This window comes from Cyprinus carpio, chromosome B2 (assembly GCF_018340385.1).
Source record: "Cyprinus carpio isolate SPL01 chromosome B2, ASM1834038v1, whole genome shotgun sequence".
Classification (NCBI taxonomy): Eukaryota; Metazoa; Chordata; class Actinopteri; order Cypriniformes; family Cyprinidae; genus Cyprinus; species Cyprinus carpio.
Window position 1 is genome coordinate 16,011,955 of NC_056598.1, and position 12,425 is coordinate 16,024,379.

At 42.2% G+C, this 12,425-nt stretch overlaps 1 protein-coding gene across 1 annotated transcript in view; it reads left to right on the forward strand.

The window, feature by feature from the left end:
* The window catches only part of LOC109055792 (zinc finger SWIM domain-containing protein 5-like), a 41,088-nt gene extending 29,509 nt beyond the window's left edge, over positions 1 to 11,579 (forward strand). The window contains exons 4-14 of the mRNA XM_042718329.1: positions 125 to 275; positions 1,403 to 1,579; positions 1,668 to 1,844; positions 2,349 to 2,495; positions 2,714 to 2,851; positions 4,470 to 4,727; positions 5,336 to 5,471; positions 6,663 to 6,820; positions 6,915 to 7,078; positions 7,567 to 7,648; positions 8,069 to 11,579. Coding sequence (XP_042574263.1) covers positions 125 to 275; positions 1,403 to 1,579; positions 1,668 to 1,844; positions 2,349 to 2,495; positions 2,714 to 2,851; positions 4,470 to 4,727; positions 5,336 to 5,471; positions 6,663 to 6,820; positions 6,915 to 7,078; positions 7,567 to 7,648; positions 8,069 to 8,931 — 2,451 coding nt within the window. The 3' untranslated portion in view covers positions 8,932 to 11,579. The remainder of the gene's footprint in view (positions 1 to 124; positions 276 to 1,402; positions 1,580 to 1,667; positions 1,845 to 2,348; positions 2,496 to 2,713; positions 2,852 to 4,469; positions 4,728 to 5,335; positions 5,472 to 6,662; positions 6,821 to 6,914; positions 7,079 to 7,566; positions 7,649 to 8,068) is intronic.
* Positions 11,580 to 12,425: the final 846 nt, after the last annotated feature.

Below are 12,425 nucleotides of genomic sequence, written 5' to 3' on the forward strand. Positions count from 1 at the left end.
AAGATGCTTTATGTACTAATTACTTGCTTTGTTCTTCAAAATATGATGCGGACTTTTGTTAGATACAGGTGTGTGTGTTAGTCCTGCACGTTATGCCCGAGGTTAAACCAGGATTTTTGTTCAGGTGAGGGAAATGCTGAGGATGCGCGACTCAAACGGGGCGCGGATGCTCACGCTCATCACGGAGCAGTTCATGGCTGACCCACGTTTATCTCTATGGCGACAACAGGGCACAGGCATGACCGACAAATGCCGACAACTCTGGGACGAGCTGGGTGAGCTTTACTTCTTAACCTGTATGGCATGTTTTTTAGTCTTCATCCTTGTTTGTCCTGGAACAACATTCTTATCAACCAGTCAGAGATTTTAGGGGTTAGATAGAAGGTTTGGCCTATGGCTGTTTAATAGAATGCGCTTCCTTTATCAACAGCACATGATGATCCAGGAACGTGTCCTACTAGGCCAAATCACATTTTTTGAGCAGCGTTGCACAATTAGCCCAGTCTCGTATTTCGTATGCATCATCATCCCTCTTCTGTAAACCTTAATCATTAGTACTTACTGTTTTGCTCCTTGGTTCAGTATGCTTAGCCTTAAGCACATTCATGCATTTGCACCGTCTGACCTGCAGCAGTTCAGTCAGGGCAAGTGGATCAGCGCACGACTGACTTAGTCTGTGGCACATGCAGACGACCGGCCGCCCGCCTCTATAGGGATGGCATGAAAGGGCCAGGATCAATGAGCTTTAAAGCTGCTTCCTATTGATCGGGCCATTTAAAGAGGTTGATGAGAGCACATCCTGAAGAGGCTCATTTGAGAGCTGCGTCTCTGGCTTCCTTTTCCTTCGAAATGGTTGTAGCTGTAAACAAAGCACACCTGCCAGGTTGACCATGCATTCTGATTTTGCAAGAGCAGGCACATCACTGTGACCGGAGCGTCTAATAAATGTGCAGGACAGTTCAGTGTTTTAGTTGACAGCCACACCGATTGGCCGGAGTTCAGCAATTTGGCCAATCAGGGCTGCGTGTACATGACAGCAGTGGAAAAAAACGCAGGCCAGCCATCTGTTACCTAGATACAAAAAGGCATCGCCAGTTACACGAGCCCACCAGACAACCCTACACCTGCTGAATTTCATATGCTCCCCTGTGCCAGTGTTTGACGTTGATGCGCTAGAGCCTCATCTATTAAATGTGCAGATTTTCCATTTCACATTTAGGAGCAAATCAAAAGCTGCATTCAAAGCTAAACCAGTTAAAACGTGTATAAAAATGGGAAAAGTGGCAACCTAAAATCTCCTTTCTTTATCCTTTTATGCTGATTTTACCTTTTTAATTTCTCCCTCGATCATTTATAAGCCACACTTCAACTATAAAGACGACTCTGCACTGTGGGTTTGCAGGTGCGTTGTGGGTGTGTATCGTGCTGAACCCGCACTGTAAAAGTGAAGAGAAGAGCGGCTGGCTGAGACAGCTGAAGAAATGGGGAGACATGGACATCTGCCCTCTAGAGGACGGCAATTATGGAAGCGAGCTGCCCAACATCACCAACGCTCTGCCACAGAGCAACCTGGCTCAGGGTAAGCCTCCGATCAGTTGATCCAAACCTGAAATTATCCACTTATGTCAATGTCTGTGGCTCACATAACTATGTTTTACTCTGCGTAGACTCACTGGCCCGGCCTCGAAGAACGGTGTTTACGAGAGCAATGGAGGCCTGTGACCTGCACTGGCAGGATAGTCACTTGCAGAGAATCATCAGTAGTGACTTCTACATGTCCCCGGCTTACCAGAGAGAGGGAGAGAGCCTGCTCTTCAACCCCCAGGGCCTGCCACTGTGGCTAGGTATTTATTTACATACTTCTCAGGCAAGCTATGTTTGTCCATGTTGATTCTGTTCAGAGCAGCCAGTCAATGCAGGTTTTTCCTACAGCAGACTCTGAACAATAAACACACGTTCACACCACTATAAAGTTTTATAATCACTCTAATTCTTGAGGGAAGTCCATACCATACTTATAAGGTCTTATAAGTTTGGAAAGACATGAGGTTTAGTAATTAATGACAGAATTTTCATTTTAGGGTGAATTAACCCTTTAAAATGAACAGAATGTTACTGTGGGTTGGTGTGGACACCAGTATGGTTATCACTTAGTTCTCCTTCTTGGTGTGACAGGACATTAAGTCTGAGAGGAAATGTCACTCTCAGTAAGACACTTCCTGCTGTGTGTCATAATCTGTCTGATTTCACTTCTGTATGAGCTTCCATTACAATTTTTCTGAAATTTGAACTGTCCCATCTGAAAGGAGCCCCACCATGTTTATACTGTTTCACGTGACTCGTTCCAGATCACGTGCCTACAGCATGCGCCAGGGTGGATGCTCTGCGTTCGCATGGTTACCCCAGAGAAGCCTTGCGACTGGCTGTTGCCATAATCAACACCCTCCGGCTCCAACAGCAACGGCAATTAGACATATACAAGCATCAGAAGAAAGGTAACACACATTGATCTGCTTTGCATAACATACGTCCTTGCTCCAAATGCTCATGACGAATTCATTATTTCTAATCAAAAGCCTTATCTTTTCGATTTTGACCATTTCTATGTGTATATGTAGGCGTTAAAAGAAAACTGCAGGACAAGTAATTTAAGTATTGACATGGTGATGCATATGTTCCTAATACAAGCAAATATCTCCCGTTGTGTTCTCAGAACTGCTGCAGAGGGGAATGACCAACACCACCAATCTGGAGGGCTGGGTGGGCCACCCCCTCGACCCCATTGGCTGCCTTTTCGCCACCCTCACGGAGACGTGTCGAGTGGAGGATGACAATACCATGGATACCGGAGGTACACAATTATAGGCTGTCATTGGGCTTCTGTCCTTTTACGACTCTTCGAGAGAGACAACCTTGGGGATTATTTGGTTCCTAGCTCAGCAACTGGCCTGTGTCTTTGAGAGCTTCATTCAGTCTGCTGGAGCCCCATCTCCTAGCTCTTTACAATCGCCCTCCTTTTCTGAGCAGTGTTAAGGGGTGCTATTGTATCAGAAAGGTCATTCTGCCCACTCAGTGGTGTAAAACGTATAAAATCAATCAGCATTTGCATTCCATACATCCCTCCCAGCTCAGGCCAATGGAAAGTGTCAGCCATTGTATTCCTGTAGTGAGGAACCCACAGAGAGGCATTGTGTGCCTGAATAATACTGGCAAATGGTACTGTGACTTGGAAGAGTTTGTGCATGTCTGTGCGCTTGTCCCGTCGTGGCGCTCCCCTTTTGGCCACGGCGCTGTAGCGGTCGTGTTGGCTTGTGTGCCCGCCTCTTGTGCATTACACTGTATGTTTGTATGTGTGCTAGAGAGCATAGCTCTTTGTTTGACTCCGTTGCACAGTTGGAAACATCTGGCATGTGCTGGGATGGGGGCGGACTCTTGGTTTTATCCAATCAGGACATCCGAAGGTCAGGATCTTAGCTTAGCAGGACCAGCAACAGCAGCTGTAGCGGCGGCGGCAGCAGTGTGAAAAGCCAAAACCATCTTCCCTCTAACTCCTCTGCTTTACTACTTAGGTGGTTTACTGTAAACCAAAGCACTGGATAGGGCACCGTAACTTGGTCAAATGGTTTTGTGTGGGATGATTGTGAGATACCAGTAGAGATGTTGTTTTCCAGCGTAGCAAGATGGCGGTGAACCCATTGATCCCTGTCTGTTGCCCACTGTACAAACAGAATTGGCCAACAGGATAAATTTGCCAGGGGGATTTAAGTGAGCTGGTGATGGTCTAAATTCTTACCAAACAGATGGTGTTTTTCCTCAGTTTTGGTACAGATATCCTTAGACATGATACAGATGACTTAGTCTGTGGTGTTTTTATATGTTACCTAAGATTGGGGTCAGTAAGAGATTTTATTTATTTATTTTTGAAAGAAATACTTTTATTTAGCAAGGATGCATTTAATCGATTAAGTTGTAACAGCAATTCTTTTTTTTTTTTTATTGTTACAAAAATTTAAAATAAATGCTGTTCTTTTAAACCCACTATTCATCAAAGAATCCCGAAAAAAAAAGTATCAAAAATATTGAGCAGCTCATTTTTCAACAAGGTTAAGGAATGTTACTTGACCACCAAATCAGCATATTAGAATGATTTCTGAAGGATCATGTGACACTGAAGACAGAAAATTCAGCTTTGCCATCTCAGGAATAAATTATATTTTAAAATAAATAAAATATGAAATGAAAAACTTTTTTGTTGTAAGAGTAAAAATGTAGTCAAAATGTAATATTTCTCAATATTGGATTTACTGTACATTTGATCATATAAATACAGCCTTAGTGAGCGTAAGAGACTTCTTTCATTTTAACATTTGAATGGTAGATTATATGTACTTGCCTTATTTCCTAAAATTTCTTTATTGTGCAGCAAGCTGTAAACTGATATTGACAAACACCACTTTGTGTCCAAATAGATTCGGGTGAGCCCAAGCCTCCAGTGTACCAGCATGTGCCAGTGTGGGGATGTCCAGATGGAGGGGAGTCATACCTGGCGCTGGCGTTAGAGGTGGCGCTGATGGGTATGGGGCAGCAGCGGCTAATGCCCGAGGGCCTGTACGCCCAGGACAAGGTGTGCCGGAACGAGGAGCAGATCGTGGCCAAGCTGCAAGAGATGGAGCTGGATGACATATTAGTGCAAACACTCCGCAAACAAGCCATCCTCCTTTTAGAAGGTACAAACTCTTTGTTCTTAATATCACGTCTACTTTTCAACCTTTTGCTCTTGTCATCACCCGTAGGCCTTATCCTCCCTGTGTGGAGCTGTTTCCTCCCCTTACTGTTCTTTTGCTTTTCCCACAACCTTTTTCCCCCATGTGGATCACTGTCTACTTTTATCTTTTCCTCCTATATCTCTAGCCTGGATATATATGTGTGTGTGTGTGTGTGTGTGAGAGAGAGAGAGCGAGGGAGAGCTATGCCTGTAAAAAGATCTGCAGGCTGGCCTCTGCAGTGTCCCCAGCTCCCTTCCCCAAAACGGGCCACCCTGCATCTGAGCCTCCCACTGACACGCAGTGTAACCTTAGAGCAGACATCTGCGCTGCTACTAGGGAGGACAGACTCTGTCAAAGCCCATGAGGCCTTGCCGCCTGTTTGCCTTCTCATCGTCCTCCCCAGCCATCCCAGCGATATGCTCCACTCAGATTTCTCTCTCTCACTTGCTGTGTGTGCCCTCACTGACTCACCAGCCTCCTGTCCATCAAGCCTGACTCAACCCTGCAATCTGATATGATGGACAGCGCAGTTCTGATATGCTGCTCTCTCTCTCTCTCTGTATGTCCAGGTGGTCCCTTCAGTGGTCTGGGGGAGGTCATCCACAGAGAGAGCGTTCCCATGCACACGTTTGCCAAATACCTCTTCACCGCCCTCCTGCCACACGACACAGACCTGGCGTACAAACTGGGCCTTCGTGCAATGAGGTGAGACTCTATTTCTCTCCAACCAAAGCCCATGTGTATTATCTATGGGGTTTATAAATGCTAATATCCAAATTGTTTGCAAAGTTAACTTTTTTTAGGATGAGAATGTCCCTCCCCTAAAACACCTGCAACTTACTAGCAAGTAGCAAATGGCTTTGATGTAAATAAAGTCTGTAGTTTATTTTTATTTTTGCCTTTGTAATGCCCCACACAAACTTCCTCTTTCAAAGATTTTTTTATGGTTTTAAAGTCTCTTATGCTCACCAAGGCTGTATATGTTTGATACAACATTCAGTTAAACATTATTATTGTTAAATATTATCACAATTTCAAATGACTTTTTTATTTATTTTAATAAATTGTAAAATGTAATTTATTTCTACGATGTTGAAGCTGATTTTTCAGCATCCATTACATGATCCTTTAGAAATCATTGTACTAAACTGATACAGTATTCTGCTCTTATTACTATCAATGTTGAATAGTGTCAGTTTTGAGCAATTTAGTGCATCATTTCTGAATTAAAGTTTATTTCTTAAAAAAAACAAAACATACTAACCTAAACTGTACTATTTTCAACAGTAGTGTACATTAAACCTGGAAAGAAAACTTGCATTTATAAGTCACACCATCATCCAGCAACTTGCAAAAGAGTGTAGGATATTCTTCTCTGTCATGTTTTTCATGTTCATTTGAAATGTGTGCGTTGTTTTCACCTTTAGCACATTTCCTCACATTAGACTGAATCTCCACGTGATGCGTTACCCATACTGACTCCAGGCATATAAAGCCTCTGTGGGACCTTATTACTGTATATCTGCACTGAGGCATCATTATCCGAGTCTAGCTCATCACAGTCCTCACTAATACACAATCAATAGCACTGCTCCCTCTGCGCACCTTCTGTGAGTCTGAGCTGGTGGTGTGGTCTAATGTGTTCACTCAGACAAGAGAAGCAGAGCGTAGAGCGCTATTTCTAATCACTTGCCATCAGAGCTAGCAGAAAATAGCACACAGTATTCTGCTAATCATGTCTGGGTAAACCGAGTATAGAAAACAGTGCATAGCAACAGAAAATAAGTGGAAAAAAGTGTTAAGCATATATATATATATATCAGTTTTGTTACAGGCTATGTGAATAACTAGAGTCTTATATGTGTGACTAATCCAGAATAATCATGTTTGCTGCAGGCTTCCAGTGCTGGAGTCCACGGCTCCCTCGGGTGACGTAGGACACCCTCACCATGGCATCTCCATAGTGCCCAGCAGATATCCACGCTGGTTCACACTGGGCCACCTGGAGTCTCAGCAGTGTGAACTGGCCTCCACCATGCTTACTGCTGCTAAGGGTGAGCGCGCGCGACAAGTCATGTGAGGTTCACTTTAAACACTTTTATGTGCTGTGCCAGTGTTTAGCTAAGAGAAGTCTGTGTTGTGTCTTAGGTGACATGTTGAGATTGCGGACTGTTTTGGAGGCCATTCAGAAGCACATCCACTCCTCTTCCCTCATCTTCAAACTGGCCCAGGATGCCTTTAAGATCGCTACTCCAGCAGATAACCCTCCTGACATCACACTGCTCAATGTAGCGCTGGAGCTCGGCCTTCAGGTAAATCTAAATGTATCCTTATGTGGTGTCTGGTTTATTTTGCTCATCAGTGAGTGTGTTCACATGCGTGATCCTACACCAAGTAGACATGTTGTTTTTAAGTTAAGGTCACCCTAAATTTTTCAGTGAGATTTTTTTGTATTTATTTTTTTGCCCCATTGTCCTCTGGTTATCTGCATATAAAACTTGCTGGCGCTCTGATGTTTAACTTAATGAGCATGTGTGTTTAAATTTTTTACATTAAAAAAGAGAAATAAAAAGTTTGGGCTTGGTAATATTTTTCAGAAATATGCTTTTGACATAAGTTTCTCATATTCATCATTTATTTGTAATATTGTGAAATGTCATTTCAATTTGTACCTTTTATTGTTTAATTTTATATAATGGCCTTATTTTGAAGGTTTTCAGTGTTTTTATATACACTGTGTGTATTAGTTCCAGTACACTAATCTTTTGTGTGTCTAATGCAGTATGACATTTCTCTGCAGGTGATGAGGATGACTCTTTCCACACTCAACTGGAGGCGGCGGGAGATGGTTCGTTGGTTAGTCACATGTGCTACTGAAGTCGGTCTGTATCAATCTGATTTTTTTTTTATGATTATTTTTTCCTGCCAGGTTTAAATGAAAACCCATTTCTTTAAAGACACTGACATGCACTTTAATAGTTTTGTCTTTTTAAAATGTCATGTAAACCCTGCAGTTTGACTGAAATAGATTTTGTTGAACTCAAACTAACTGACCTAAATAATGCGACTGTAGCTCAGCTTTGTCCAGCATGTATGCACATTAATCAGACTACAGTTGACCTCTGCACATGCTCCAACAGACTTAGGTGATGCCCAATGTGTATTTAATCCTTCGAACACTCGATTGTTTCCCTGAAATTGGAGATAAGTTGAATGGCTTGGGTAGATTATCATGTGGTTACTAAATGCATGTAGAAGCACAAGCAAAACTTGTTCTGATTGATTCTTTTGTCTCATCGCAGGGCTGAGAGCTTTGGTTAGCATATTGCAGAGCTGGTACACTCTCTTCACCCCCACCGAAGCGACCAGCATAGTGGCCGCCACAGTGATGTCCCACAACACCATCCTGCGCCTGAGCCTCGACTACCCACAGCGGGAGGAGCTGGCCAGCTGCGCACGCACCCTGGCCCTGCAGTGCGCCATGAAGGACCCCCAGAACTGCGCCCTGTCCGCCCTCACCCTCTGCGAGAAGGACCACATCGCCTTCGAGACGGCTTACCAGATAGTCATCGACGCCGCCTCCACGGGCATGACCTACTCTCAGCTCTTCACCATCGCCCGCTACATGGAGCACCGCGGCTACCCCCTTCGAGCCTTCAAACTGGCGTCTCTTGCCATGACCCACTTGAACCTGGCCTACAACCAAGACACGCATCCGGCCATCAACGACGTCCTGTGGGCTTGTGCTCTCAGCCACTCGCTGGGCAAGAACGAGCTGGCTGCCATCATCCCTCTGGTGGTCAAGAGCGTTCACTGCGCCACGGTGCTCTCGGACATTTTGCGGCGCTGCACAATGACGGCCCCCGGCCTGGCCGGCATCCCTGGCAGACGTAACTCGGGCAAGCTTATGAGCACTGACAAAGCCCCGTTGAGACAGCTACTGGACGCCACCATCAGCGCCTACATCAACACCACCCACTCCCGCCTCACGCACATCAGCCCGCGCCACTACGGAGAATTCATCGAGTTCCTTAGTAAGGCACGCGAGACCTTCCTTCTGGCCCAAGACGGCCACATTCAGTTCGCCCAGTTTATAGACAACCTCAAACAGATCTATAAGGGCAAGAAGAAACTCATGATGTTGGTACGGGAACGTTTCGGTTGATTGCGGGGAACTCATTCTTCTTTCATCCTTCATTTATTTAAGGCATTATTTTATTCTTCCTTTTTCTTGGTCATCTTTGGTGAAATTTTAAGTTTCGTTCGTTTGTTTTTGTCTCGTTTTTTTTTATTGTGAACAATTTCTGTTCACTAAGTTATTCTACCAGGTCGAACCTGTGGAGGGGAGAAGAACAACTGTAATTATGACCATTTATGTTTTTGTTTTGGCTCGTTCTTGATTTCGTTTAATCAAGATATTGTGATAAAAATGTAAAAGTGGCACATAAAGAGAAACCAAATGATTATTGTGGTAAATTTTGAGCGTGGGGGAGGCGTTTGGAAGGGGCTTGAACACTCGAATCAAAACAGTCATTCCTGAAACACTTGCACACAGTGTTATTTTCATACCTCGATCGTATTCTACGGATCAGCTTTAACTCGCTCTCTCTTTGGAAAAGGCCTGATTTTAAGAGAGAGATGGGCACATCACCTCAAACTTACACTCTGCCGAACCTCCCAACCACTACTCGAGCGAGCCACAAGACATGAGCCCTCCCCTCTCTCCTGTGTTTGTTTCTATCGGCTCATCTTAATCTCTGTTGGAAAATTCAGTGCTCGGTCCTTCCGTTGCTGAGCTTGAACGAAACAGAGATATTTACCCATCAACATCAGCCATATATGTTTCTCTGTTACCTCTCAGTGGAAAAACGAAAACAGAAACAAAAAGACTTGTGTGAGATTGAGTAGCAGTAATAATATATATGTACTAGCACTTCATTAAATACACGACGCATTCGGATCAGCAGTAACTTACCGTGTACAAATTAGGTGAATTGTATAGATGCATTGGACAAAAACGGCTATATTGGCAGAGCAAGGAATTAGTTGGCTTTAAACTGTACCGTAATATCTTCCACATTCCATGACCTCCGCCCTCCACAAGTGCCCCAGTGGATCCGAACACTTAGAATGCACTCCGCGGCTTCCATCTGAAGGAAAACGAGAAAAGAGATGCTCAACTCCGTTCTCAGGGAATCACTTAAAGAAACAAAACAGAAAAAAAAAAAATAGTAGCATAAGCATTTAAGATATTGTAAATAGGAAAGTGTCAATTCAAAAAATTGTAAAGTTATAATTATTTATGATAACTGTATGTTTTTCTTTTGGGATACTTGAATTTGTTGGGCTGGGAATGTGACGACCGTAAGAGGAAAGACTTCAGAAACATTTCTCAGGTGCTCCTGTGTACATTTCTGATTTACTGTTTTATTTGTATCCTCTTTTATTTCATTTTTTTTTTGTGATACATTTTTTTGCAAGAGGAAGCATGTAAAGTAGAAGAAAGAAGAGGACAAATGTTTATGAACAGACTATGCAGAACCACTTCACGATTTGCCCTCTTCACCCCGATCTTCCTCCGTCTTTTCTCCTTGGTTGGCTCGGGGGTGGGGGCGCTCTCCCAAAATTCAACCGTTTGTATCTTGTAGGTAAAGTAATCTGCACGAGCTTCGAGTTTGGATGGACTTTGCCTTTGATCTATGTACAACTCTTTACTTTGAAGCCTTATAGTCTTCTCTGAAAGCACTGCATGTGTTTCAGGACATTGTGTTGCCAGTGTCAGTGGAGTACAGCACAGAGAAAACGGACCTACACCTTCGACTGGCCCGAACAAGGATGAAGGGCATCTGCTATTCTATTCTCCTTCGCTTTGACACGGTCCACATACTTTAGGGTCGTGGTTATCTTGTATTGGGGCTTTTTGAGGGCAGTACGGTCTGTTTTGAGGTTGCGACTTACCATTGCCTAATCGAGACTTTGATGGATGCTTCATTAATGGCTAAATCTTGAGGAGATTTCTCTATGTTGTTGGTTAAGGTTGGTCACTTTCATTTAAATGGTTTGCTGGTTTCCACTATTGGTTAGTTTAGTTCACAGAGGTTTTTTTCTTTTCTTCAGAGTTCGTAATAGTTGCCTCAGCTGTGGCATACTCGAACCGCAAGGTGTTAGTCACGTTATGCAGCCTTTGTTCCTCAACCGGCTCTGTCAAGGAGCTCAGTAGACGGACCTGAGAGAAAGTCACAGATTAGGAAATTTTCTTTTTTTATATACATATATATAAACACATCTTTAGAATGATAATAGTGCTGCCTGTTTGATTATAAAAAACAAAAAAACTAAAAAAATAAATAAAAAGGAAAAAAAAAAGTTAAAAAATGAGCATTTTCTGTAGCTGAATAGTTGGTCCAATGGCATTGCAAAAAGAGAATAACCTCCTCTGGCTTTTGATTTCTCTCTTCCATACTCTTAAGTGTCTGTATGTGTTAACTGTACCAGTGTTTTGATCTGTCCCTAGAGTTTAGAAGGAAAAAAATTATCGCTGGTAGAGATTGTTCACTAGTTCATCTACTGTTTGATTTTGTTTCGTTTTAATTTAAGGGAAAGTGTTTGTCGCCTCTTTGTGCTACTGAATTATAAAAAGGTATCCAGTATTTGTTGCCACAAAAGTATAGTTCATCAACACTTTTTGTTTGTGCAACCTCTTGAGCTAATGTCTATAAACAAAAATTTATTACTATTTATGTAATGCTACTACCATTTTATATGATTTGTGTTGAATTTCAGTGCTTTTCTATGAATAAAGTGTGAAACACGTCTTTGCCTCTTTTTAAACTGAATATTATATACAGCTAGTTCAAGTCCATCTTTTATTCCTGATGTATTTTTCTCTTGAAGTTTTATTAATTTATTTTAATTTGTTACAGTCCAGTGATACCACATAGTTGTGTGTAGATGATAAACCCATTATATGAAACACTTACAATAGCATTTACTGGTACTAGGGCTGCAAATAAATAGAAATTGATCATAAGTGACAAAGACATTTACATTGTTCAAAAAGACGAGAAAAGCCATTTCAAACAAATGCTGTACTTTTTAACTTTCATCAAAGAATTGTGTAAAATAAATATATTGCGGTTTCCATAAAAAAATATTAAGCAGTACAACGGTTTTCTACATTGATGTTAATAAGAAATGTTTCTTGAGCACCAAATCAGCATATTTTAATTACTTCCAAAGGATCATGCGACACTGAAGACTGGGGTTATGGATTTGTGATCAAATAAGTTAGATTTTAAAATATATTCAACTGGAAAACAGTTATTTTAAAATGCAATAATGTTTTACTATATTTATTATATTATTATATTTACATAAAAAAAAAAAAAAACTTACCAATGGCAATTTTTTTTAATGGTAGTGTGTGAATGGGGATTTTTAAAATCGGTTTTCCCCAGAACATAAATACTGAGAAAATTAGCAGAATAAGCATTTAAACATTTCAAACACCTATGCTGATCTGTATGCTTACACGCATCTCCAATTTTGGAGTCATGAGGTCAGAAATATCACTGCAGTTATGCCAAAAAAGCTTGAAACCACCACACATCTTGTCCAGACTACATCTCCAGCTCTCCTCCTGTCTCCTCTTTAGAAACT